The 26,209-nt window shown below is 39.1% G+C and overlaps 1 protein-coding gene across 1 annotated transcript in view; it reads right to left on the reverse strand.

Annotated features, from left to right (window-relative positions):
* Positions 1–26,209, reverse strand: part of LOC126443737 (uncharacterized) — a 448,679-nt gene that overhangs the window by 72,196 nt on the left and 350,274 nt on the right. Inside the window, exons 6-8 of the mRNA XM_050090959.1 lie at positions 22,655–26,199; positions 20,197–20,380; positions 9,264–13,096 (exon numbers count right to left, since the gene is read on the reverse strand). Of these exons, the coding sequence (XP_049946916.1) occupies positions 9,264–13,096; positions 20,197–20,380; positions 22,655–26,199 (7,562 nt within the window). The remainder of the gene's footprint in view (positions 1–9,263; positions 13,097–20,196; positions 20,381–22,654; positions 26,200–26,209) is intronic.

Here is a 26,209-nt window from a genome sequence, read left to right on the forward strand (position 1 = left end):
ATCAAACCCACAAACAAACAACAATACCTTCACTTTGATAGCTGCCATCCTTTCCACATCAAACGCTCCCTTCCCTACAGCCTAGGTATTCGTGGCAAACGTATCTGCTCCAGTGACGAATCCCTCAACAACTACACCAATAACCTGACCAGTGCTTTCCTCTCCCGCAACTATCCTGCAGACCTTGTCCACAAACAGATTTCCCGAGCAATACATTCCTCCCTGTCCAACAACAATGTTCCTACCCCCAGACCACACAGAAGCATCCCTCTTGTCACCCAATATTATCCTCGCCTCGAAAACATCAACAAATTACTCCACCAGGGATATGACTTTCTCAAGTCAACCCCTGAAATGAGATCATCCCTTGACAAAATTCTCCCCACACCACCCAGAGTTGCCTTTCGTCGCCCCCCTAACCTCCGTAACATCCTTGTTAAACCCTACAATATTCCCAGACTACCTTCTCTACCCAGCGGTTCCTACCCCTGTAACCGACCCTGCTGCAAAACCTGCCCCATGCATCCCCCCACAACCACCTACTCCAGCCCTGCTACTGGTAAAACATACACAATTCAAGGCAGGGCTACGTGTGAAACTACACATGTCATTTATCAACTGACATGCCTGCACTGCACAGCCTTTTACATCGGCATGACAACAACCAAACTGGCTGAGCGCATGAACGGACACAGATGAACTGTCCGCCTAGGAGATGCCCAATACCCAGTAGCGGAGCATGCCCTCCAGCATAACTCTAGGGACCTAGGAACCTGCTACACCGTATGTGCCATTTGGCTTCTCCCACCCAACACCAGTCCCTCTGAACTGCGGAGATGGGAACTTGCACTCCAACACATCCTTTCATCCCGCCATCCCCCTGGACTGAACCTACGTTAAACAACCTCATTCCCATTCACTCTTCAGTCTTCTCCTCTTTCCCTTTCCTCTTTAGCCATTCACGCATCTTTTTATCCTACATAGTTGTGTTTATCTTTATACTATATACCTCTTTACTTCTGTATGCATCCTCTTTCGTTTGAAGCTGGCACAGTACTTACAGTAGAATATCTTTGGCTTCCCTCTGACAACCATGCCTCCATCCTTGCTACCCTCCCTGTTTACCTTTCCCTGTTGCTTCATAACCTGGGTTGTGAGTAACTGAATCCACTTTCCCTTCTTCCCTTTTTTCCCCTCTCTCCTCCCTGATGAAGGAACAAAGTTCCGAAAGCTAGGAATGTAAATTTTCAGTTCTGATTTGTGTATATCTATCGGCTGTACTGAGCTGAGGTAAATTACAAAATTAGATAGCCCAACCACTAGATGTAAATTATACAAAGGTAGATGTTTTTGGGTGTGAAAACTGCTTTTTCATACAGAAATTAATGACCAGTTAAATGAAACCAAGAAAATAGTAGCAGGGAAACACTACTAAAAAATCTTAAGTTCTATAGCAGGGGCGGAAAATGAACTTACTCACATGTATCATAGGTGTGAAGTAAGAACAAGAAAGAATAATTAAAAACAACTACACAAATACTTACTATAGTTTGCAGTATACAAAAAAAATATATAACATCCTTGATCAAGCTTTGAAACTGTCCTAAATGAATTCTTCAGTAGAATAACAACACTTTTCCACAAGAAGAGTAAAGAGCAATCTTTTCAGTGAACCAAGTTCCAAGTTAAATATATACCTCCCTACTATGTTATTGTGAACTTTTAACCCCATGTATTCTAGAGGTTGGACACAGTCTTAAACAAAAATAAATCATAAAACAAAGATATGCTAAAATTTTAATTCATTCATACAGACATATGACTGTGTTTAATGAGAGGACAGGACATGTGGTTGGTCTAGCTTTGATGAAGAAATCATACTGCAATTTGTCTGAAGTGATTCAGTACAATCACGGAAAACCTAAGTAGGGATGGTCACACAGGACATGAGCCTCCATTTTCCTGAATGTGAAGCCAGAGTCTTCACAAATGCACTATCACACCTCATTTCGTTATACACGACACGCATTTTTTTAGGTTTGTACATTCTTGGAAAAAGTTAGTTTGGTAATGAAAAAAGTTGTACACTATTTGTTAGCTTCTTCACACTTTTCTTTGCACACAAGTATACACACTTGAGTATGTCATGCACCAAGTAAAGGAGGAAAAAATAAATAAACGAAACAGAGGTGAAAAAGAAAAAAAGACGAGTGCCAATTTCAAATGAAAATAATAGCAGGCAACAAGGCCTACAAATCAAAGCAGAATGTTACCACTAACCTAATGAGCTACTACCATTATCAATAACAAAATTACAAAAAAATGTGACAGTACTACACCTCTGGAGAAAACAGAGAACCAAAAAATTAAATTAAAAGAACATATAATAATCTAAACTCAGTCTTAAATGGAAAGTATCTTACACTATTGAACAGTCACTCACTTCCTGTAAAAGGCAATGATTTTGCCAAGAATGGCATCATAGTACTGAATCTAAAGTCAATTTTAATAAGAATAGATGTCTGTTTCACTCCTGCAAACTTTATGTGATGAAAAACAGATGCTGTTCTAAAACTCCAGATCCCACAAGTTATCATCAGTATAAGATATCTAAAAATGTGATAACATTTACAGATAACACTTTATCTCCCATTCCATTTTGAAGTATCAATGTTCCATGATACAGCATCGTCATTCTCAGTAGTTAAAGCACAATGCCTGTTACAAGGGCATCGAAGAGAACATGTCAACATACAGGAAATTTCCCAAAGTAATTTATTCACTCTGGCGCAACTAGAAACAAATCCTAGGAATTTTCATAGAGCAATGATGACAGAGTAGATTTCAAATCTTTGAACAATACATTAAGCTACTGGTACATATAATGTTTTTTTATTGGTGATATATATTTTTGTTTTTTTTTTTTTCCTGAAAAATATAATTACTGACCAAAAACTAACTTCAGCAGCTAACAAAAGAATTTTTTTCTTTCTTGTGTATTGATGTGAAATCAAACAATTTAAAGTGAACATTATATATCAGGAACAATAGGGCTCAGCTAGGGAAAATCAGTATGTTTGCTTGCATTGTGCCATTAAAATACAGAAAAAACATCAGAAAGTTAATGCTGACTGATTCTTCTGCCACTTCTAGGTAGAACAACTTCATATTTAAAGACAAGAAGCACAAAACTGTGACTATTCTAATACCATTCATTTATTTCATTAACCAGTTCTTGGCTTACAAAGCCATCATCAGAATTTAAATGACTATTATTGTCAAATACTGTACAATACCAGTGAACAACATTGCAACAGATACTATGCATGAAGAGATCCAAATGCAGAGTAATCTTTGATAGGGTAATGGTAAAATAAAATGTTAAAAGTTACCTGTAAATAAATATAAAGGCAACAAACCAGAAAAAAATAGAAAAACTATGGGTGTAATAATTACACTCAAAGGAAGAGAAGATATACATACAGCACAACAGTCTAATAGCCTATATAAGGTGACACCCAAAACTAACTGGCACCGAACTGTTGTGCACACACTTTAAGTAGTTAGGTGTTGAGCCACTATGTGGTTTTAGTTTGTGGTCTCCCACATTACTCAGTAAGCTGTCATCAGTCAGAGTTAACTGGTTGGTTTGTGGTGCTCTGTTGTTTGCATTCCTATTTCAACCGTTTGGTGAATAATGACATGGCTGATAAGAAAGAGAAAAGAGTTTGTGTGAAATTTTGTTTTATTTTAGGGTGGAGTTGAGATTAAAGCGGTGCTTTGGCAAGCCTTTAATTGTGATACTTCAGTGAAATCACATGTCTACGTGTGGTTTTCTCATTTCAAATCTGGCAACACTCAATGATGAAAACATTGCCACAATCAAATGTGCAACTGATGAAAACCGTCAAAGGGCCATTAACCAAATTTCTGAGGAAATGAAAAGTGTCATGAAATTTTAACCAAAGATTTGCACGAGATGGGTGTCTGCAAAATTTGTTCCTTGTTAGCTCACAGATGACCAAAGAGAAAACCCCGTCAATGCTTACTGCGACTTGTAGAGTGATGTGCAGAACAATATCATATTTTCTTAAAAGAACTTTGAATGGGAATGACAGTTGGTGCTTTGGGTATGATCCAAAGTCAAAGCAAGTGTTGAGCCAGTGGAATACTGAAATGTTACTAGAAACCAAGAAAGCAAGTCAAGTGCATTCCAATGTGGGGAAAAAAAAAAAATAATAATAATAATTGATTTGTTTTTTCGATGTCAATGGCATCAGCTACAAGTAGTTTATTCCTCCAGGACAAACAATGAATCAACATTTTTATCTGTATGTGTTACAAAGATTACACAAGAGTGTGTGACACAAATGACCAGAAGCGTGGAGAAATGGGAACTGGTTGCTCCACCATGACAAAGCTTCGTCCCACACAGCTCTGACGGTTCGTGGGGAAAAAAAAAAAAAACATTTTGCTTATGTCTCATCCATCCTTCTCACTTGATCTGGCTCTGCCTGACTTTTCTTTGTTTCCACAGATGAAGCACACTCTGAAAGGAAAGCGATTCAGTGATATGGATGACATTAAAGAAAACACACTGACAGCTCTGAGCGGTATCCTGCATCAAGAGTTCCAGAATAGTTTTCAGCAGTGACCAAAGTGTTGGGACAAGTGCATTAATGCACAGGGTCACTGCTTTGAAGGGGACTAAAGTTCTGTGAAAGTAGAATTTAATAGAAATGTAAAATAACAAAAATTCCAGTTATGTTTGTGTCCCCCTCATATAACAATGTAAATTAAATTAAAAATAACAATAAAATAAAATTAATCCCATAAATGAGTACTGAAAAATAGTTGTAAAAGGTATTGCATATTGAAGATGATGCAGAAACAGAGTAATGGATAGAAAAGGCAACAGCAACAGTAAATACATAAACTAAATTATATATTAAGCATACAAAACATTTCTTTTGCTTTGAGGGAGATGTATATAGAATCAAACAGCAAAATATGTGGAGCACATACACAATCACAATAAATTAATAAATAAATACAGGAAAAGTTGAGGAATAAAATGGAACAGACAGTGAGGCTTGAGTTAGGAGAGGGGAAGTACTGAAATGTGTTTGAATATTTAACACAAATCAAGTTTTTGGTCTTTGTTTGCCAAATGGAGGGCACTGGATTGTGGCTGGTAGCTGTGGTTCTCACTTAGTGCATGCTCAGAATACATGGACTCATAATACTGCAACTTTCAGCTGTGTTCATGTTTACCCCGCCTACTTGTTATGTGCCTGCCTGATTGACAAATATAAGACCCAATAACTAGCCAACAGTGGGGTATAAAAAATTAATTGTCCTGGCTGTGATAAAAGTTTATACTGCACTTGCGAAGTGCTGCTAAAATACAGGAACATCAGACCGCTAATGCTGATTCCACAGAGCAAATACGACATTTCAGGAGCAATCTCCTATTAAATGTTTCCACTAAGGCATCTTTGATTGATAATGACATGCAAACTTTTAGCCTTACATTGGGAATATTGACGAAAAAAAGCATCAATTCTATATATTTTACCTTTCTTGTTCTTAGAAATATGCTGACAAAACGTCACCATCTGCTCACACACAACTGCGACTTCATTTCTGTTTCTGCAACATGTCAGCAATGCCAATACCAAAATTTGAAATATCTTGATGTAGAATAATGGAGAAGTACCAATTCTAGACTTACTGGTACAAAAAGTAGCAGTTGTGGCACACTGAATTTACTTGAAACTAATGGACACTGACCTAACTTTGCAAACAACCTGTTGTCATCATACATTTCAACACAACTGCATTAACAAAACTTGTAAGTAAAACATAGATTATCTCAAGAAAATTGTTCATATCAGAAGTTTAGCCACTGTTGATCATGTCTACCAAAATGGACGTTAGTGGGGCCGCAGCAGCCAGAGGAAGTGGGTATGTGTGTGAGTTGTAATGTGTGTGTGTGTGTGTGTGTGTGTGTGTGTGTGTGTGTGTGTGTGTGTGTGCGTGTTTTCTATTTCCAAAGAAGGCATTTTAGCTGAAAGCTTAAATGTTTAGCAGTCTTTTCATTGTGCTTGTCTGCAACTCAACACCTCATTTATGTGGTGAGTAGCAATCAATTCTTTTCATAACATTTTTGTTAGTCCATCCCAGACTTTTCAAAATAATTATTTAGAGAAAGGTTCCAAATTTCAACTGGCAATTAGAAAGAATCTAAGCAACTATGATTGGTTTAAAAAGTATGAACACTCTCTTTGCCTTACATTGGTTACCTTTTCTCAAGAACTGTCTGGGTTTTTAGCACACATAGGATGATAAGTATCTTATTTGCTAAAACATGTACAAACGTTGACTGGTTCTGCTAAGGTAAAGTGTAAGAAAACACAGTGTTTATATGATCTTGTGCTATTATAGAAAACTTACAGCTTCCAAATGAGTCATACAGTAGACATGATGAACATCAATGGTATACTTTATAAGATAACCAAGGAAATCTACTACTGTCGAAAGATTAAAGACAGCTGCTTGAATTTTCACCAACAATTTAATGCATTTTCTATACTCTAATAAAAATGCTAACAGTGAAATGTGAGAAACCAACAAATGCCAAAAAAGCATATCAAGGAAGTATCCACTTCTTTTAGTGAAGACAGATCGATACATCAATCTCTTAAAATATTCACTGTAATTAAACTGTAGTAACGTACAAATGACAAAGTGACTACATCAAATTATGGCACCTGAAAGAGCCTTCTCTTTGTGAGTCAGAAGATGTACAGATGAAAAACAGATTTTAGTGTTTAGAACAAGAAATTCCTTCGCCTTGCAAAAGGGAGGAGAGGATTGGAGAGAACGTATCTACTATAAATTTAGTAGTAAAACCAAAATGTAGGAAAAGACAGATTGCTTCCTACCATAAAAAAAGATATGTCAAGTTGCAGAAAGACACAATTAAAAGACACTTACATAAAGCTTTTGGGCACAGCCTTCATCAGTAAAAGAGACACGCACCCCATTCACATGCAAGCAAGCACACCTCACACACACAAGACCACCAACTGCAGATCTCATACTAGAATGCAGCTATCATGTGGAATGCAAGCAGCAGTCTGAAGGGGGCAGTGGTGGGGACAGTAGTGTACAGCTGGGGAGAGAGACAAACAGTGTCTGGTGGAGTGTGCAGGGATTAGACTGACAACAGGTGCGGCATCAGGAGGTTGTGGGGCAGGGAGGTGGGGAAAAAAAGGAGAGGAGTGGAGAAAGATGGGCAGATGCATTGGCAGAGGGCTGCAGATGAACTAGGTGGGAGATGAGAATGGAGAGGAGATAACAGGACAGAGGGGTGGAAACTGTTGGGTGGAGAGTATGGGGACAGTATGTTACCATAGGCTGAGGCCGGGATAGTTATGGGAGTGGAGAATGTGTTGTAAAGATAACTTCTGTCGGCACAGTTTAGAAATGCTGGTGGTGGAGGGAAGGATCCAGAAACCTCAGGTAGTGAAGCAGCCACTGACATCAAGTGTGCTATGTTCAGCTGTATGTTGTGCCACAGGGTAGTCTACTGGGCTCTTGGCCCCAGTTTGGCAGCTGTTGTTTTGCAGCAGAGCTGGTGACATGGCTACTTTCAGAGGTCCGGCACCTGACAGGATAGGATGAACCTGTGACAGGAGTGGAATAGCTAGTGTTGGGTGGGTGGATTGGGCAGGTTTTGCACCTGGGTCTTTCACAGGGCAAGGGGCTGGGATTGGGATTGGCGTAGGGGTGGGTAAGGATGTTATGTGGGTGATGGAACATACACCTCAGGTGGTGTTCAGTTTCCTACCCTCCTTAAATGGTGTTCCATCGCCCACCCAACCTCTATAACAGCCTATTCCATCCTTATGCCAATCCCAATCCCAACCCCAACCCCTTGTCACAAGTATCATATTCCTGTGGAAGACCTAGGTGCAAAACCTGCCCAATTCGCCCACCCATCACTTCCTATTCCTGTCCTGTCACAAGTTTATCCCGCCTCATCAGGGGCCAGGCCACCTGTGAAAGCAGCCATTTCATTTACCAGCTCTGCTGCAATTGGTATGACCACCGATCAACTGTCCACCAGGATGAACGGCCACCACCAAACTGTGGCCAAAAACAAAGTAGACCATCCTGTGGCACAACTTGCATCTGAGTATAACACACTTGATTTCAATGGCAGCTTCATACCTGAGCCATCTACATCCTTTACTACACCACCAGCTTTTCTGAACTGTGCAGATGGGAGTTATCATTATAACACATTCTTCACTCCCATAATTATCATGGCCTCAACCTAAGGTGACATACTGTCCCCACACTCTCCATCCAGTGGTTTACACCTCCTCTGTCCTATCATCTCCTCCCCATTCTCAACTCCTACCCTGTTTATTTGCAGCCCTCTGCCAGTGCATCTGCCCATCTTTCCCTGCTCCTGTCCTTTTTTGCTCCTTTTTTCCCTATCTCTCTGTCCCACAACCTGCCTGTTGACAGTCTACTCTCTGCAAACTCCATCAAACAGCATTTGTCTCTCTCCCCACCCATACACTACTATCCTTTCCCCTTCCCCATCCCCTCCTGACTTCTGCTTGCATCCCACATGGTTGTTACTACCTGGAGCTTCCACTGTTTGAAGTTTAGTAGAGAAGTTACTCAGACTTGTGGTTGAAGAGAGATCCAGACGTATGTTAGACAAAAACAAAGAACACAGTTCCAGCAGAGGTTGAAAATACCGCTTCAGTTGTTAATTACTTTAATTTTCACACAACCGGTTTTGGACTGTTATAAGCCCTTCCTCAGGTGTCGTAGCTGTGCTGTGGTCCCCGAGCACCGTGTGAACTGGGCGCGCTGTGCAGCCTATGAGCGCAGAACAGGGAGTTGGCAGACAAAACCAGAGGGACAACAGCTGCCGGCTGACAGAGATGGCAGAAGAACACTTTAAAACATGAACCATAGACAAACATTAGCAGGGAAAGCAGGACCTAATGTTGAATGTAGCCAAAGGAAAAGATAGGAAATATGAGAGGCAGCAAAATATAACTGAAAGGAGTAATGGAGAAAAATAGAAATGTGAAGTAAAGGGAAACAATGACAGAAAAAAGAATAGGGGAGGAGGGGGAATAAGAGGCTAGATGACTAGGGAGATATCCAGTAGAGGCTGGTTGTATTGTGGGAACCAGTTTTCAGTATCTCCAGTATAGAAAGTTTCTACTTACTTGAAGGAGATGGCATCACTGCTGGGACTGTTGCTGCTACATCAGTCCCTGGCCTCCTAGAAGAGTGCCACCTCTCAAGTTGCTGCTGTTGATGAAAATGGGGATAGTGTTGCTGCTGTGGCTGCAACTGTTGCGCATCCAATGGACCGCATGGAACTTGTCTCAACAAATGTGCATTTGAACTCCATGTTGATGGAGAGTTGTATCTTGAATGGTACTGATGTGGATAATTGGCACGCATCTGCACTTCAGTGGAATGAGGAAACTGGTAATGCTGCTGAATTTGTGGGAAATAAAGTCGATGATGATAGGGATGTGTCTGCTGATGATTTTGGGGTACTGTCTGATGGTCCCCTGTGATGTGTGATCGTGATATATGATGTGCTGCTCGCTGCTGTTGACATTCCATCTGCTGCTGCACAATTTGTTGTGGCTGTTCCACTGCATTTGGCATTGCAGCTAATTGCCTCATAGGCTGCTGTTCCAGTGATGCTAACTGTTGCAGCTGTTGTTGCTGTTGCAACATTGTTTGATGGCACCTCAAAGGGTTCTGAACAATACTTGTTACCTTCTCTGTGTGTGGTGCACCACCGTAAACGTTCTGTTGCTGAGGCACAAATTTATCCATATCTATACACTGTGTCTGATGATGGTGTGATGTGTGTTGTATATGGTGCCACTGCTGCACTGCTGTGTGAGTTTGTATAACTGGCTGCTCTAACGATGACTGCTGCATTTCCTTGTGACATTTCGCCTCTTTCTGCTGTGCAATTTGTTGCATGCTGTGTAAGTGGTGTTTCTGTTGTTTTATCGTATTGAGCATCAGTCGATGTTGATCTTGTACTTGCTGTTGTATTAACATTGGGGCTTGTGGATTATGAGGCTCCACATCTTTCTCTTGTAACTGTTCTCTTTCCTTAACTGAATGCTGTATGGCATATTGCTGATCAGCTTTCTGTTGTCTTGTTTCTTCTTCGTCTGCAGATGTTGGTTCTGAATACTGGTTCATTCGTTCTGAACATGAAAGAGATTCCTGTGAGACAGACTGGTTACTAGTCACTATCTGCTGTGACTGAGAAGTATGCGGTTGTCGTCCAAAGTCATGTTTCTGACTCTCATGTCTTTTATGTCGAGCTGGTGGCAGCGTTTTGTTTTCTGTATGTAACCCCTCCATTTCATGTGTAGGAGGCTCTCTCTGGTGAAGCACTATATCCTGTGAGTCTGCTTCACAAAGATGTGATTCAGGCAGTTTTTCTTCTGGATCCTGAAAATCAGTAGCCGATTTTTGTTCTGGCTTTTGGATAACTTGTTGTCCTTTAGTTTCATCAGTTACTGATAAAGGCTGTTTTATTGGTGATTGATTATGCTGCTGAAACTCTGTCTTTAACTCATGGCTTTGTTGTTCTGGCACTGACTGCTCTGTTGTGGAATCACTGGGAACTTCAGAAGCTGTTACATGTTGCTCCATTTGTATTTTGTCTAGCAATGATTGGTATGGTATCTTTTTTGAGTTCTTCATTTCTTTCAAAACACGTGTCAATGTCACAATGGTTTCACTTAATGGTCTTCCCCTAAGATTTTTAAAGTGTTTACTTTTTGTCACTAGTGATAACAGTTCTTCAACACTTTCCAGTAGCACATTTTGCTGCAAGTACTCCTCAACAACCTCTTGTGGCAGATCAACAATGTTCTCAACATGAGGAGATTCTGCCCTCCTTTCTACAACATCCTGCGATACCTGATCTTCTGACTGTGATTCAGCAATTCTGTAACATGACCTACTATTCTCATCCCCCTCTTCCTCTACATCACTGTTTACAGAATGATCTTGTTCTCTGTTGTCCACATTTTCCTTAGTAAAATCTTCCTGTCTGCTCTGATGATGAACTGGAGAACTGCAATGTGTAGCCTGGTTGGGACTGTTTACAATATTTTCACGTGCTGCAACCTCACCTGGACTTCTGGAGTGACATTGCTGTGACTGTTCTGCTACTTCAGAGATGTTACTGCCATCTCTCTTTTTATTTTCAGCTTGTAATAGTATTTTTTTATGCTGAGAATCGGAAACATCTGTATCCAATTTATGTCCATGAGAGTAAACTGCTTCAAGCTCTTCTTCTGCTACACTAGTCTTATTCTCCATTTGAATTTTACTACATGTTGGTATAACTGAAGATTCATCACATTGGTCATTTAACTCTTGAGAAGGTGTGTGCTCTGAAGCTACATTCTTCTCAGGTAGACTCTCTGTCTTGCCACACTCATCAGAGGTAGGGGTCTTCTCAATGCCAATGTCTTCTGATTCTGCAACAGTAGATTCATTTGCACATTGTATCCACGAGAAACGGTCACATCTTTTCAGTCTAACTGTGCATTTTTTTCTTTTATTTGTCATCAAATCTGACTGACACACAGAGGACACTGTTGATTCCTTTTCTGGCAAAGCAGGTTTATCATGGCATACCTCCATTCCTTCTGGCTGCACTATGGCTGGTTTCTTCTTTTTCTGATGTTGATTATGCTGATGCCCATCCATATGTTTCTCGGCTGTCAAGTCTGTATGCTCCTGACACAAATTTTTTGTAGTATGTGGATTCTGGTCTACCATATACTCAGCTGCCTCCTGAACAGATGATTTTTCTTGATCTTCAACACTTACTTCTGAGTTTGCGCTATCAGGTTCTTCTCTCCTAATTTTTTTCCATGAACTTCCCTCTTCATCGTTTATCACCTGTGCCTTCTGGAACTCTCTAGGTCTACGATATCCTCCTACCTTTGGTACTGACATTTTCTTTGGCACTTTTCTTGGTAATGAGTATGAGGCTTGACATAGTTTTTCTTGTTCTAATACCTCATTCAGATCCCTACGCAAAATCTGATAGCTTGGTGGCAGTGAATCTATGTCAGCACATTTCATCCGTGCTTTTGATGAAATTCTTCTGTTGGAACTCTTTGAAGAACTGTATATAAGAACTTTATTCATACACACAGTATTACGACTCTCTCTGACCTCTTGCTCTTCACTGTTTCTTCCATGGACATCCTTTTCATTAATAGTTTTTCGTGAGACTTTCCTAAATGGTGTTGATGTATCTTCAGCACCTATTCTTCCCTCAGGTGTCGATTTACTGGGACTCTCATCAAAATCAAGAACGCTCTTTTCATTTTGAAGAGAATCTGGTGCGTCTAATGAACCACAATATCCTAGCTCCATGGTTTCCCTTGCTTTCACATCAGGAAAAATGGGCCTTGAAGTCTCAGATGAGAGATCATTACTACTGTAGTTTTGCTCAGCTTGTTGCAGTGGACTGCATGGTTGCTTAATTTCTGGCAGTTTTTTTAGTGGTGACAGGGATTCCTTCTGCATTGTCACTTGCAATTCATCTCTAGCAACTGTAGACAATTTTTTATTACTATGTACTTCATGCTCTTCAGGTACTGATGATACAGTTTGACATTCTAGCAGTACTGCTTGATTTCCACAGCTGTACTGAGGTGGTTCAAGATCAGCATCTTTCTGATGTGAAGTTAAATTACTGCCTTCAGTATCTTGTCCTTTGATTAATTTATCAGACTCAGAAAGATGTAATGAAGTCGTCTGTTTTTCTTCACAAATGTCCTCATGTGAGAGCACAGTGTGCACTCTAACAACATTTTCTTCTGAATTGTTGTCTTGTGTCTCCCCTTCCTCATCTCCTTCCTCTTCACAGATCTGCAACTCCCCCTCTTCATCACTGACATCTTCATATTGTGGATGAACAGCACACCGATGGACATTCTTTTGTTTACAGATTTCCTCTGCATTTTGTTTCTCATTATTATGAAGTGTATCCCTATGAAAAAACAAAAAAAGTCATCACTGTACCTTGAATACAGGAATTGTTTCATATATAAAACAGTAGCAAATATCACACTAAAAGAAGTAAATAATGTGTAACACCAATCATCTAATGAAGCAAATAAAACTGAATACTGACACTGTTTGGGAAAAAATAGGGGCCTTCCCCTATCAACTGTGAAAATTGGTACTTCTGCAGTGAAGCCGACAGACACAAATTTAAAAAAAAAAAAGTATTCTCTCAATTTTTACTTTTTCACTCCTTCGCTGAAATTTAAGATGAACACAGAGCAATAAAAAAGGAAGGCACAAATGTTATCAAAGAAAAAAAATTGCATCAAACTTTGGATCACGAGAGACATAAGACACAGGAAATTATTTAGAAGAAACAACACATCAACAGTGTTATTTAATATAACTGTAATCACAGGTAAGAGATGAAATCAAAGTAAATAAAACAGAGTAAACAAAACCATATTTATGTGACATACTAACAGTTACATAAATAAATGAGTAAAGTTTTAAATCAGTCGCATTACTGCCACGAAAACTGTATTTTGAAATGCCACTACAACTTTTATTAAAAGCTGAACTTGTCAGCAAATTGCAGGGCTGTTATATGTGAACGTGATGAACTGATTGTCAGCCAATCTGATGGAGTCTTCATGCTATCATAACTTTTACAACTACACATCATGTTGTGTTTCCTGTATGCAGTGTGCTGCACCTGCTTGCCATACTTCAGCCAGGCGGTTGACAGAGTGTTTACAACCAGTATTCTTGTGTTTGGTCTTTAACATTACATACCACCACCAGACCAATTACATCTTAAATTCAGTGCAAATCAGCATCCTGAAGATGTCAAAGAAATGAAACTGGTCGTAACAAAGTAAATGAATATTAATACAGCTGAGGTGGTTTTCATGACTCATTAATACCTCATGTTATTTCTATACATCGATTTGGCTGAGAACTTTGCATTCCTTCATTTTATCTTCTATAATGACTTACCAGCTTCAAATATAAGTTGAAAACTTCATACTACATTTTTGTTGGTTTACTGAAAATATGCCAGATGTCATCACAGCCACCCTGGAGAACTTAAAAGAAGATAACGAGTCTAATCTGTTGTTTCTTATGCATTGTACTCGGTTTTAATAATCTTAATTCTATTTAATTGCATGTGTCCGCATATGAGGAAGATTTATTTGCAGACCAGATCCTATCTGTACCACTGGGTATTAGTGGCTGATACCAGGAGCTGACGGACACAAGACAACAGCTGGTGAGAATCAATACCACAGATCTCTGGAACATTTCTTTACAGTGTCAGGTAACAATGAGGTGCAAGTTTAAACGGGGTAAAAGTTAAGTTCAGGCAATCACAAATGACATCTATTACTGCTCAGTGCAACAAGCACACAATCTTCAGGAAAAAACAAATCAGTAAAACATCTGAAACTATAATGAATGAAGGAATTGCTAGTGACTTCAGAAAGTAAATAACATTCCATTACTTGTACACTGATAATTCCTGTAATGCTACAATTGCAAGCACTCTTGGTAGCTAATGGTCAGTTTATCTCTATTTTCTATGAAGAAAACTGGCAAAGAAAATTTGGGTAGACAAGCATTAACAGGAACAGGAACAGAAAGCAGAAGGCACAGCTTTATCAGCACATTTATGTCTATAGCAACGAAACACAAATACTTTACTATGATTTTACTAAAAAAAGGGAAGACAGAAAATAAATAATTTAATTGAAAGAGCTCACAGAAATCCCAAATAAGAGATACAGGGAATGTATATAGCTTACAGCATAATCGAGAGCTACCACAATTAGCTCACTGCACAATACTGTAAGGTCTAATGAATGTGATGACACGAGCTAATAGAATAAACTTTCCACATATTGCACATGATCTCAGAATAACTTCAAAACAAAATAAGACACAGTAATGAGTGTTAGAAAAGAAACAAATTTTCAGTTATCAAATCACTGAAACTTGAGAATAAAAATAGTTAACTGATATCAGTGAGGTGTGCAGATTACTCAAACGTTTGTAAGAAATCTATAGGGATCCACCCACATGTTGTCAAGGTCATTTCAATTACACTGGGAAGCCATTATACATCCTCCATACCGTCCTGATCTCTCTCCATGCGATTTTCATATTTTTGGAGCCCTAAAGAGAGATATTCGTGGCCATGGATTCGCTCCGGACAAAAAGGTGCATGCCTGGGTACAATCATGGTTGTACTGGTAACCACAAACATTTTTCCATGAAGGCACTGACCATCTTGTCTCACAGTGGGAGAAGTGTATTACAAGATACCTTTGAAATAATAAACAGTTAACTTACTTTTTTCCATCTATCTCATTTTCACCTGACTGCTCCTTACAGGACTGCATACAAACAGTACTGGTACGATGCACTTTTCCTATACACTACATTTAGAGTGATCACTACCACAAGCACAAAATTCGAACTGACCAGAGTATAGATCCTACTCTCTATTTCTTTTAATTTCCTCATACCTAATCTGCATTAGTGCACTGGTGTACAAAACTTCAGGATGAGCAGGGGTGCTGTCTCAAGGGGTGCTCGCACACAGCACCAAATCTTTTTACAATGCTTAGCAACTGCACAAAATGTGGAGTATAAAAAAAAAATTCTGAGTTGTTAATTTTGCCTATTTTGATGTCATGATCTCGTGTTGGCCGATGCAAGCACAGCCCACCACTTCTCGATCCTCCAGAAATGATTTGACCAGTGCTCAGCACTACTCTCTCATGGGAACATCACAAAAGTTTTTGAACGTTTTGCCCAATGGGCAATGGCCAGCTGAGGTTTAAACTGCCTGCTTCGTGTAAACAGATATTCGCTCTATCAGTACCGTTCTTTGTGGTACAGATTTTAGATCACAGTTTTTTACTGCATACCACAGTATCATATACAATTACAATTTATTTTGTGTTTTCTTTGTTTTTGTTGGTTTTGGTAGTAGATAAATTCACTGTTCACTCATCAGCGAAGAAAAGTGATTTGGCTATGTGATATGCAGTGGCTGTATTGTATGCAACAAAGAAAACTGGTCATGTTGCTGGTGGTCATTCTTTTCAAAAACAGTGGAAAGACAAATATAAATGGATGTTATACAATAATAAGTGCGGTAAAGTGTTTTGTTCTTTGTGTAAGGAAATGAGTTCCTCCAGTGACTCTTTCGCACATAAAACTAAACAAGATGAAAATGTGTTTAAAGCATTCACTGAAGTGAGGCTTTCTTCTTGGAATAAAGTGTCAGAAAGCATTGTTTGTCATTAAACGTCGAATAATCATACATCTTGCTGTCTTGGCAAATGTAGAATTGATAAAGGTGTACACATGCAGTGTTCTATGTCTAATTTTATGTTAAAGTGTGAGAAAACAGGTCTGCAAGGGCAACCCTGTTGAGAATGTTAATCTTCACTGCATTACCTCGTGGTGCAGGTGTTAGTGATCTGCGGTCACACAGATGAAAATTCTAACTACAATTTATTGGTAGAGATAGTCCCTGTAAGTAACCTAGATCTGTCCCCCAGGCATTGGCGTTCAAACTATAGATGGCTTTTGCATGACAAAATAGTTAAGTAGGTTCCATTATGGCTAACAAAGTCTAACACAATTTGAAAAAGTTTGTAAAATATTCTGAATAGTATCCAACAATTTTCAATGAAACTAGTGATGTACACCAACACAAGCAAGTTTCGATATGTTTACGATGGATGTGTCAGCAGCAATGACTTTCAATACATTACTCTTGATGACTTTAATGGATGTTCTCCCTCGTTTTTCTCTACTGATGGAGTGGCAAATATGAGCAGTACTTTTTTGGGCTGCCAGGAAAAATCAGATAAACTGAGCCACAAGTTCTGGCAGACCTATCTGGCAGACCCCGTGATCGAGAGGCAGCAATGCTAGCCACAGGCAGCGGCATATGAACATACTACAGTCTAGGTTTAGCGTTCTTTCTGCTACCATGTTAGTACAGCTTGTGATCACACATTTTTCTAAACTCATGTTCGTACAGTGTCTTTTTTTAATTATTATTTTGTGTGTGTGCAAATTTTAATAACCTTCATAGAAATGTCCCCAAAGATAAGGTTGCAAGAAGACGGCCATAAGACAAAGAAAACTACCTTAGAAATGAAATGTAAAATCACTGAGGAACACAAACATGATGTGAGCATTGCTCAGCATGCACATACGGTCGGTCAACATCAACTGTTTGCACTATCCTCAAGAACAAGAACAAGATTAAGGAGATAGACGCTTCAAAGGGAGTGAGTATGTAAACAACAGTTTCATATTCTGGACAATGTCGAAAGGTTGCTCCTTATATGGATGAATCAAAATCAATTGCAGGGCGACACTATTAGCAAGATCATCATTTGTGAGAAGGAGAGAATGATTTTAGCTGAACTCGTTATGAAGACAACACGATCATCAGCAGCAGAAGAAGTATTTAAGGGAAGCCATGGGTGGTTCAAGAAGCTTAATGGAAGAACAGGAATCTACAGTGCTGTCAGGTACAGCTAATCAGCCGGCTCTGACACAAAAGGGAGCAGAGAACTTCATCAGCAGCTTCAAGATGCTCGCAGATCCTTAGGGTTATCAGCTGCTACAGGTTTTTAATTGTGATGAGACAGGTCTATTCTGGAAAAAGAAACAGCAGTGGAGAATGCATTGCCTCGTCACAAGCCAATGACCATCTCACTGATGTTTGTGCCAACCAATGCAAGTAGCAATTTGAAAATTAAACTGCTGCTTGCTTACCAGTCAGAAACCCCAGAGCCTTCAAGAAATGCAAAGTCCAGAAGGGCAGGTTAAACATGATCTGGAGATCCAACAACAAGGCTTTGGTGACTTGCTCTTTTTTGTGACTGGATCTATGGGCCAGCAGACACTAAAACACTCTTCAAGCATTGCTTTGAGTTGACTGAAGCTACCAATCTCACTCTCATAGAGTTTTGGAAGTATCACTTCAACATCATTGCCTGCATCAAGTTGATCAAAAAGGTGTGGGAAGGGATTACCAAGAGAACTCTCACTTCTGCTAGGAAGAAGCTTTGGCCAGTGTGTGTTGTTGAATGTGACTCTGAGGCATTTGACTCAGTACCTGTGGAGATTGTAGTCAACGAGATTGTGTCTTTGGCCAAGAGCATGTGGCTAGAAGTGGATGACAATGACTTCAATGAGCTTGTGGAAGATCATAGCCATGAAACGACTACCAAAGAGCTTACAAAGTTGCAGTGTATTTCACAGCAAGCAGTTCTGGTAAGAAGTCAGGAGGAGGAGGAGGCAGTAACAGCAAAGCAGCAATCTTCTGGCACAACAAGAGAAATGCTGAAAGCATGGGATCAGCTGCATCAAACATTGAGAATCATCACCCCAATAAAGGAGTGGCTATAAGTGCTACAAAATTTATTTGGTGATAATGCTGTGTCAGATTTTTTCAAAGTGTTGAAGCATCAGCAGAAACAAGTGACTATAGATAGCTTCCTAGTAAAAAAAGAATTAGTTATGTATCATGAATAATAAAATACATAATATTGTATGCATAATTTTCTTTGAACTAATGGCATGAGTAAGATAAAAATTTTATTATTTTTTCTGCATGGAACGCATTATTGTATTTTACATATTGGACAGGTTGTTTTGCTTAACGAGTGTTTTGCACTAAGATTCTGGTACGAATTATGCTTTCTATGCGAGGTTCCACTGTATAAAACTAGTACTCAAGTCTTCACTTTCTCCTTTATACAGTGGCATTACGATAAATGAGTGCTTTGCCACATGAATAGCCCATAGAGTATGGAATATTTATCTTCAAAAGTTACTTTAAAAAGCTGAATGAAGCAAAGCAAAACAATTGAGAGATAACTATGAAGACAATAGCGGGAAGTGATTTATGGATAAAACATTCAAGCATAGAAGAACAGTAAAAGAAGTTTTAATCTGTTCCCTCACGGATCATGTTCTGTGAATCACACATTCAATTATGAAGTGTAAACATTCATCACCAGACACAAGCAGCTAATATAAACTGCACTTGTACAACAAAGAGCTATCATTAATCATAGTCTGAAAACAACATTAGCTGTATTACATAAATGCTTGGAGAAGAGCAAAACATCAATGGCTCCTAATGTGCACCATTCTCAGGCTGTACAGTGAACTGAAGCAGAAGATCTAAGATCAGAGGACAAAAAAGTTACTTTCATTGCCTCAATGGTCCTGCTAGCACATCAGTAACTGGTCTGAAGCTGTTGCACAACCACCATTTTCCAGACATGACTGCAAACATTTTCCAGTTTCCCGACCTAAAAAAGGACTAGGAACCTTTCAAACTGTGTTCAGAAGTGTTAAACATAACTTATTTTACAGAATTTTTGATGTTCTTATGGCCACTTGTTGATGTATTTCCTGTTAGCTTTTGTACTGGCATCTTTGTCAGACATTTGTTTAATGATTTTTCTAATATTTCACCAGTACGAGTGACTGGTACAAGTGACTGACATTGTCAAAGGTTCACTTTCAATTGCTGCTGGTGGATTGGAGTTGAGCCCACAGCTGGAGATTATATATGCATCTGTCGCGCCAACTTCTGTAGGCTTTCTCCTAGTCATTACCAGAAACCAGGGTCCTGATTCACATAATCTCAAACTGAGGGCTCAACTCCAGTCCGCTACTAACAATAGAGGTTGAATCTTTGACAGTGCCAACCATTTATATTGGTGAAATGTCAGGACAACAGTTAAACAAATTTTGTCCATGGATCCTGCAACAGAAGCCAACAGGCAAGACGTCAAAAATTATTTTTTCCCCTTTGTTGGTAAGGACTTTTACGAAGGTCAGTCACACATGGTGTCTTTACTTACAGTGAGCATATTGAACAACACAAATGAATAATTCTTGAATCAAAGGTACTTTTATCCCAAGAATTCCAGTGGTTAAGGGAGAACAACAAATATGGGAAGTGCTGTCTATGTTCATCCATGAACCAAGGCAACATACGAAACTGTACCTTCCTGGTGACAGTGCTGCACTTACCTGTTTTTAGTAGCGGCACTGCTTGATGATTCTATTACATCTCTGGCTCCTGTATCACCATTTTCATGCTTCTTCTCTGACCCTTTGTGTGAAGGCAGATCTGCCACTAGTGACAGATCATCAACTTCCTTTGTTTGGGACACTTTTTCAAATGTTCTTTTTCCTCTACCATTCATTACGATCTCTGAAATTTATTTAAAAAATATTATCAAATAACTTTTGGCAACCCATATGATTCAACAAGACTGAAGAAGGAAAATACCATTGCAGTCATTACAGAATGCTCTTTGATAATTTCACCATATTTGCTATGTTTGGACTATTGTCATTATCTTTTTTAAAATAATTACCTTTATTGTGAAAATAAAAATGAAACTGTAGAATGACTAAGAGAACCAAACTAACATTTTATGTGTGTGATGAAGAAAATAAGCCAATAATAATCAACTGATTATAGACAGAATAAAATCTATAATACTATTATCAACAATGTTTCACTGCACTTGACGGGAACAGGTATTACATTAATATGGATTTAATTCAAACACTACACCTTCTTCACAAAATACCAACACTTGTTTGGTACACAGACTGAGGCCACTTCCTTTCCGCCACATTGTACTCTGAACTAATGCAAGATATCATAGCACATCTGTCTCTCATGCACCATGGGAACTTTGTTTAATTAAAAGTGATGATACATGCTTATGTGAACTGTCACACAGTCACTGACCAAGTGTTCTGTATGTTTGCTTGTCGATGCAAAGGCAAAAATGCGGATCCAATTCATAATCTGGTACAGAATTGTATAATCAGTAAAGTAGTTTTTTTACACCTTACATCCTCTTGCAGACATAGTTTCAGTCCAGCTGTGATTCTTGTTTAGTAGATATTGATGAGCACAGAGAGACAGGAACTGCAAGACACGTGTAAAGAAGTAAGAGTGTAGAACCCCTTAAAATACATTTTAACTGTCAGGGCTGAAACAGCAATGACACATTTTTGTGATTTTACAAGCATTAACACTTGATTATAAATTTCCCACTCATTTTTGTCAACATATGCCTACATTGTCTTCTTTCATGAGCATTATGACTGAAATTGAGACATCTACACTGTTGCACCAATGATCAACTTAACACACAGAATTATTTGCTATACGGCATGAATAAATAAACTGTGTTCACATGGCAATATTTGAAATATGCCTCACAGTCAGAAGGAGTGTTTTCAGCCTAATTCAGGTCTCCTCTGGATTTCCAAAGCCAGTGGCACAGTTGACAGAGCAATATTCTACAATATATTCCATGTGTGTTCAAGAAAGTGGTTCACCTCCAAAGACAAAACAAGCATGCAAAAGAAATTAAGCTTTACAATTTTTTTTTGTTCTGCTCTGTTTGTTGCAAGATGCATTACTCAGTTCATGAGCATCATAAAAGTGTGGTATGCCAGTTACCATCTGAAAAGAAAATTATTTTACTGTTACCTATTAAGAATAAAGATTCACCAAGACCACACAGTTGAATCAGTCAAAATATTTAACTGTTCTTACGTGCCCATAAAACTACACAGTGCAAGAAAATAAAAATAAAAAAAATATTTTCGCAGACAGAATCATAAGGTGATGACACAACAAGCAAATGAATTTACTCATGCATATTACACATGCTGCTTAGCAATACTAAATTTATATATTACACATTAATGGAAAATCCCAAACAAAGGATTAAAAAAAAAAAAAAAAAAAAAAAAAAAAAAAAAAAAAAAAAAAAAAAAAAAAATATGGTTCGAATGGCTCTGAGCACTATGGGACTCGACTGCTGAGGTCATTAGTTCCCTAGAACTTAGAACTAGTTAAACCTAACTAACCTAAGGACATCACAAACATCCATGCCCGAGGCAGGATTCGAACCTGCGACCGTAGCGGTCTTGCGGTTCCAGACTGCAGCGCCTTTAACCGCACGGCCACTTCAGCCGGCCAAAGGATACAAAATTACATTAAGAAAAAAGAACACTTACTATATAGATGAAGCACTGGTGAGCAGCAATGCACATAAGAAATAAGTAATATTGTCCAGCTATCAAATTTGTGTCCTTATTCAGGGAACACACTATAGATTGTATATGTGCAGACTGTATGTGTGGTGTTCAGAAAAGGTTTGCAGAAATTTGTACATCAGAGAGAGAGAGAGAGAGAGAGAGAGAGAGAGAGAGAGAGGGAGGGAGGGAGGGGCGAGGGAGAGAGAGTGAGAGAGAGATAGGCACACACTACACATGTGCACTATGACTTCTTATGTGCTTCTCCACTGCTCAACACCCACTCAATGTGGTGCATTGCTGCTTTCCTTTATACCATACGAAGCGAACTACCAGTCAAAAATAGTATGCTCAGTAACTTAAATCTTATTACAAACATGCAGAATGACAACTTTGTAGCTGTATGAAATGTAATGCTTACCATATCTGTTTACAGCCTTCATTTTGATCTTGAATGGAGGTGAACACAGTACTTCACTTGATTTTTTCAAAGTTGTTTTCTCAGGTGTTTGTGTTAGAGAAGCTCCTGTATGACCTGCTGTTCTCCGGTTTCTTTCTGACACCAGCCTTTCCAGAAGCCCTGGATCTGTAATACTTGAGAGTGGTATGGAAACACGAATAGGACGATCACTTGTCTGTTCCATTTCTGGGGAACCTGCTTTAGTTTCTAAGCTATGAATTGTTTCTGCTGCACCTGTAGTATTACAATCTACAGAGTTGTCAAGTGTCCTAGCAAAAGTGGACATGCATTTAGAGTCTAAAGACTCACAAGTTGCTTCAGAATTTAAGCTGTACTGAGGATACATGGACACCTGATTGTCAACAGGTTGGTTATTTGAAGTAACTTTTGAATGCTTTATTGTAATCCTATCTAATGTGGAAGTGCAACCTGAATCTACAGAGTTGCAAGTGTCTTTGGTAATAAAATTGCTCAGAGGAGATTTAGGTACAGGTCTGTCATCAACTTGATTAGTAAAAAAACTTTTAGGATGCTTCATTTCAGTCATAGATGACATTGGGCTACATCCAGAACCTACAAACTCAAAAGTGTCTTCACTGATAGTACTGCTCAGAGGAGATGTATGCAACAGTCTACCATCAGGCTGATTATTTGAAGTACCTCCTGAACACCTAATTTCAGCTACTATTTTCACACTTTCATCACTATCACTGCCTGTTTCAGAATCTGTAAAGCAGCTTCCATATTCCTGGTCAGAAGAGCTCTCATATTTGATAATAAAATTGCTATGACTCTCGTTAGTCGAAGATGTGTCATAATTCTGTTGGTATCTATCATCATGTTCAATTACAGGTTGAATGGTACTGCAAAAATCCTCCTGGAAATTGCACAGTCTGTATTCTATATTCTGTTCATGTGGCATCACAGAAGATGTATTATTATTCATTTCATTTTCTGCATTTTGACTATCTTCAGTACTTTCAGTAGTAAGGTTATGTACCTCATCTTTGATAATGACACAATTTTGAGATTCATTACTGGAAGAAATATTACAATTCTGTTGGAATCCATCTTCATGTGTAATTCCAAATTGTTTGTCACTTGCATGTGGTACATTTAGCTCTGGAAGTTCTTCCTGAATGCTGCACAATCTGTATTCAGTGCCTTTCTCCATGAGCATCACAGAACCCACTGTATCATCAATTGGAATTTCTGATGTACAAGAATCTTCAAAATTTTCGCTAAAGATATTACAAAGCTGATCTACAACTTCATCTGCTTCATGCTCACTTGCCACATCATCAAAAGTTTCAGTGGTATTGGATGACAGTAAATTCAGTTGTTCCTCAATACAATCATTGTTGCCACCATATACAAAAACAGGAGGCCTAATTGAATCCTGTAATTCCATCATCAGAGGCTCCACCTGTTGACCAGTTACAGGCTCTGTACTGTTAAGTGACCTGTCCTCATTTCCTTCAGAGACTTCTTCAGCAGTTTCCCTAGGGCTCCTGCTAGAATTAACACCTTGGTTTAGTTCTTCACTGTCACTCATGGACAGATCAATATCATTAGTACTGCTGTTTGAAGACTGAACAAGCAATGTCTCTACTTTCCCATTTGAGTTATTTCTGTCATTGTGTGTGTCAAAGCTACTACCAGCAGAGGATTCATCAGTCTGCCGACTTTGTACCACCAATTTATCTTTGGAAGCAAAAATGGAAGATGATTTGGCAACAACTACTGTCCCTGTATTGATCGTTGCTGACATGTGACACATCTGTTTCTTCTCCTCAGCACACATAAAACAAGAGGAGCAAGTTCCGTCAGGTCCAAAACCTTCTTCTTCATCCTTTACTGTCTCCTCCTTCACTGTTACACTGTTGCCAAAAGGTACATGGGTGTTTTCACAAGCAGCAGTTTCCTCCCTACATGTACTGTGATTAGAAGACATATCAGTGTTCTGCAACAAGTTAGCATTCACCACTTTTGAGGTTTCCTTGCTGTCTCCTGCCACTGAAACTTTATCCTCCTCTTTAATGCAAACAAAACACTCTGTCTCTTCACAGGCATCCACAGTGGAATTCAGGTTGGCATTTTCATTATGTCTACTGCCTAATGCAGATTTCTCATTATGATCCAACATTTCAGTCACTACAGATGAAATTTCTTCTCGTTGTGCATCAGTGCCTTCACTGTGTGTGTTCTTGGTGGAATTAAGGTGCTCTCCCTTGTTATGAACTGTTTTGGGCATTATGACTGAAGAGTCATGATGATGCAATGTCATCCATTTAGTCTGAGTGATGTTCTTCTTATGACTTACAGTTTCATTCATGTTAGATGATATTTTCTCTGATGATTTATGATTGCTTCCACTGTGCCCATTCTGAATGGAAGTAAGCTGCCCTCCTGTACAGCCATTTGGTTGGTGAATTACAACGGGATGGTCAGCTTCACCAGTAAGAGCATCCATCTCTTTAGTCTGAATGTAGCTATTTTTATGCCCTATGGTTTCGTTTCTGTTAGACGACATTTCCTCAAATGGTGCTTTGCGTACATTCTTGACTGAATCAGAATGCCCTCTTGTGTCGTCAAGAATTTGTGGAATGTTCACCGGTGAGTCAGTTTCATGATTACAAGCTGTCATCTCTGCAGTTTGGTCACAGTGTGAGATGCCTTCAGCACAAGAGCTATGTTTGCACATCAGAGCAAGAAAGACACTATTCTCCCCAAGGTTCAAAGCTTCAGCTTTATCTTTACTCACCACAAGTTGTGCTTCATAGCTTGGCAAAGTGAGCTCACCAGAATTGCTTATGTCAAAATCGAATTCATTGCTGAGGTCACCTTTGTCCTCCAAGCAAGCAGAAATGCCATTTTCTGATCCAAAAATTCCTGAGATTTTGTAAGGATACGGGTTTGACTTGTTACTTATTTCCATGAATTCTCTGCCAGTCTGGCATGGCACTTGGACACGCTGCGACTCAACAATAGTCTCAGTCTGTCTCTCATCTGTCACACACACTATAAACGTTACTTTCTGCAATTTGACTTTGTAAGTAGGGTCTAAGTTATGATTCAGATGTTGACAATCTTTCACAGTTTTTGGGCCATCACCTTCGGCAGTAGTACTTGGAATGTATGAACATTCCTTGTCAGAAGAATGTGATAACTGGTTTTGTACTCTCTTTGTAGTTTTCAACACTGTATCTTCAGTTTCTGACTCTCCTATTCCTGTGAGCTGTCCAGTTTCATTCACTGAACAGTTGGAGCCTAGAGCATCGTGGTGGTTTGGGGTCATCTCTTTAATTTTGAACATGTCCTTGTTTTTGTGGCATTTCCAAAGTAGCCTATGGCAAGAGGAGCACTTAATTTCTCCATTTTCATCTGTAATATTTGACAGCTTACTATTCTTTAAAATATGTAGATTACTCCAGTACTTTTTGTGATACCTTTTCTTAATTATTTTATTCTGACTTCTAGGATGTGTGCGGCCAGGAGGACGGCACCTGTTGCAAA

This window comes from Schistocerca serialis, chromosome 1 (genome assembly GCF_023864345.2).
Source record: "Schistocerca serialis cubense isolate TAMUIC-IGC-003099 chromosome 1, iqSchSeri2.2, whole genome shotgun sequence".
NCBI classification, from domain to species: Eukaryota; Metazoa; Arthropoda; class Insecta; order Orthoptera; family Acrididae; genus Schistocerca; species Schistocerca serialis.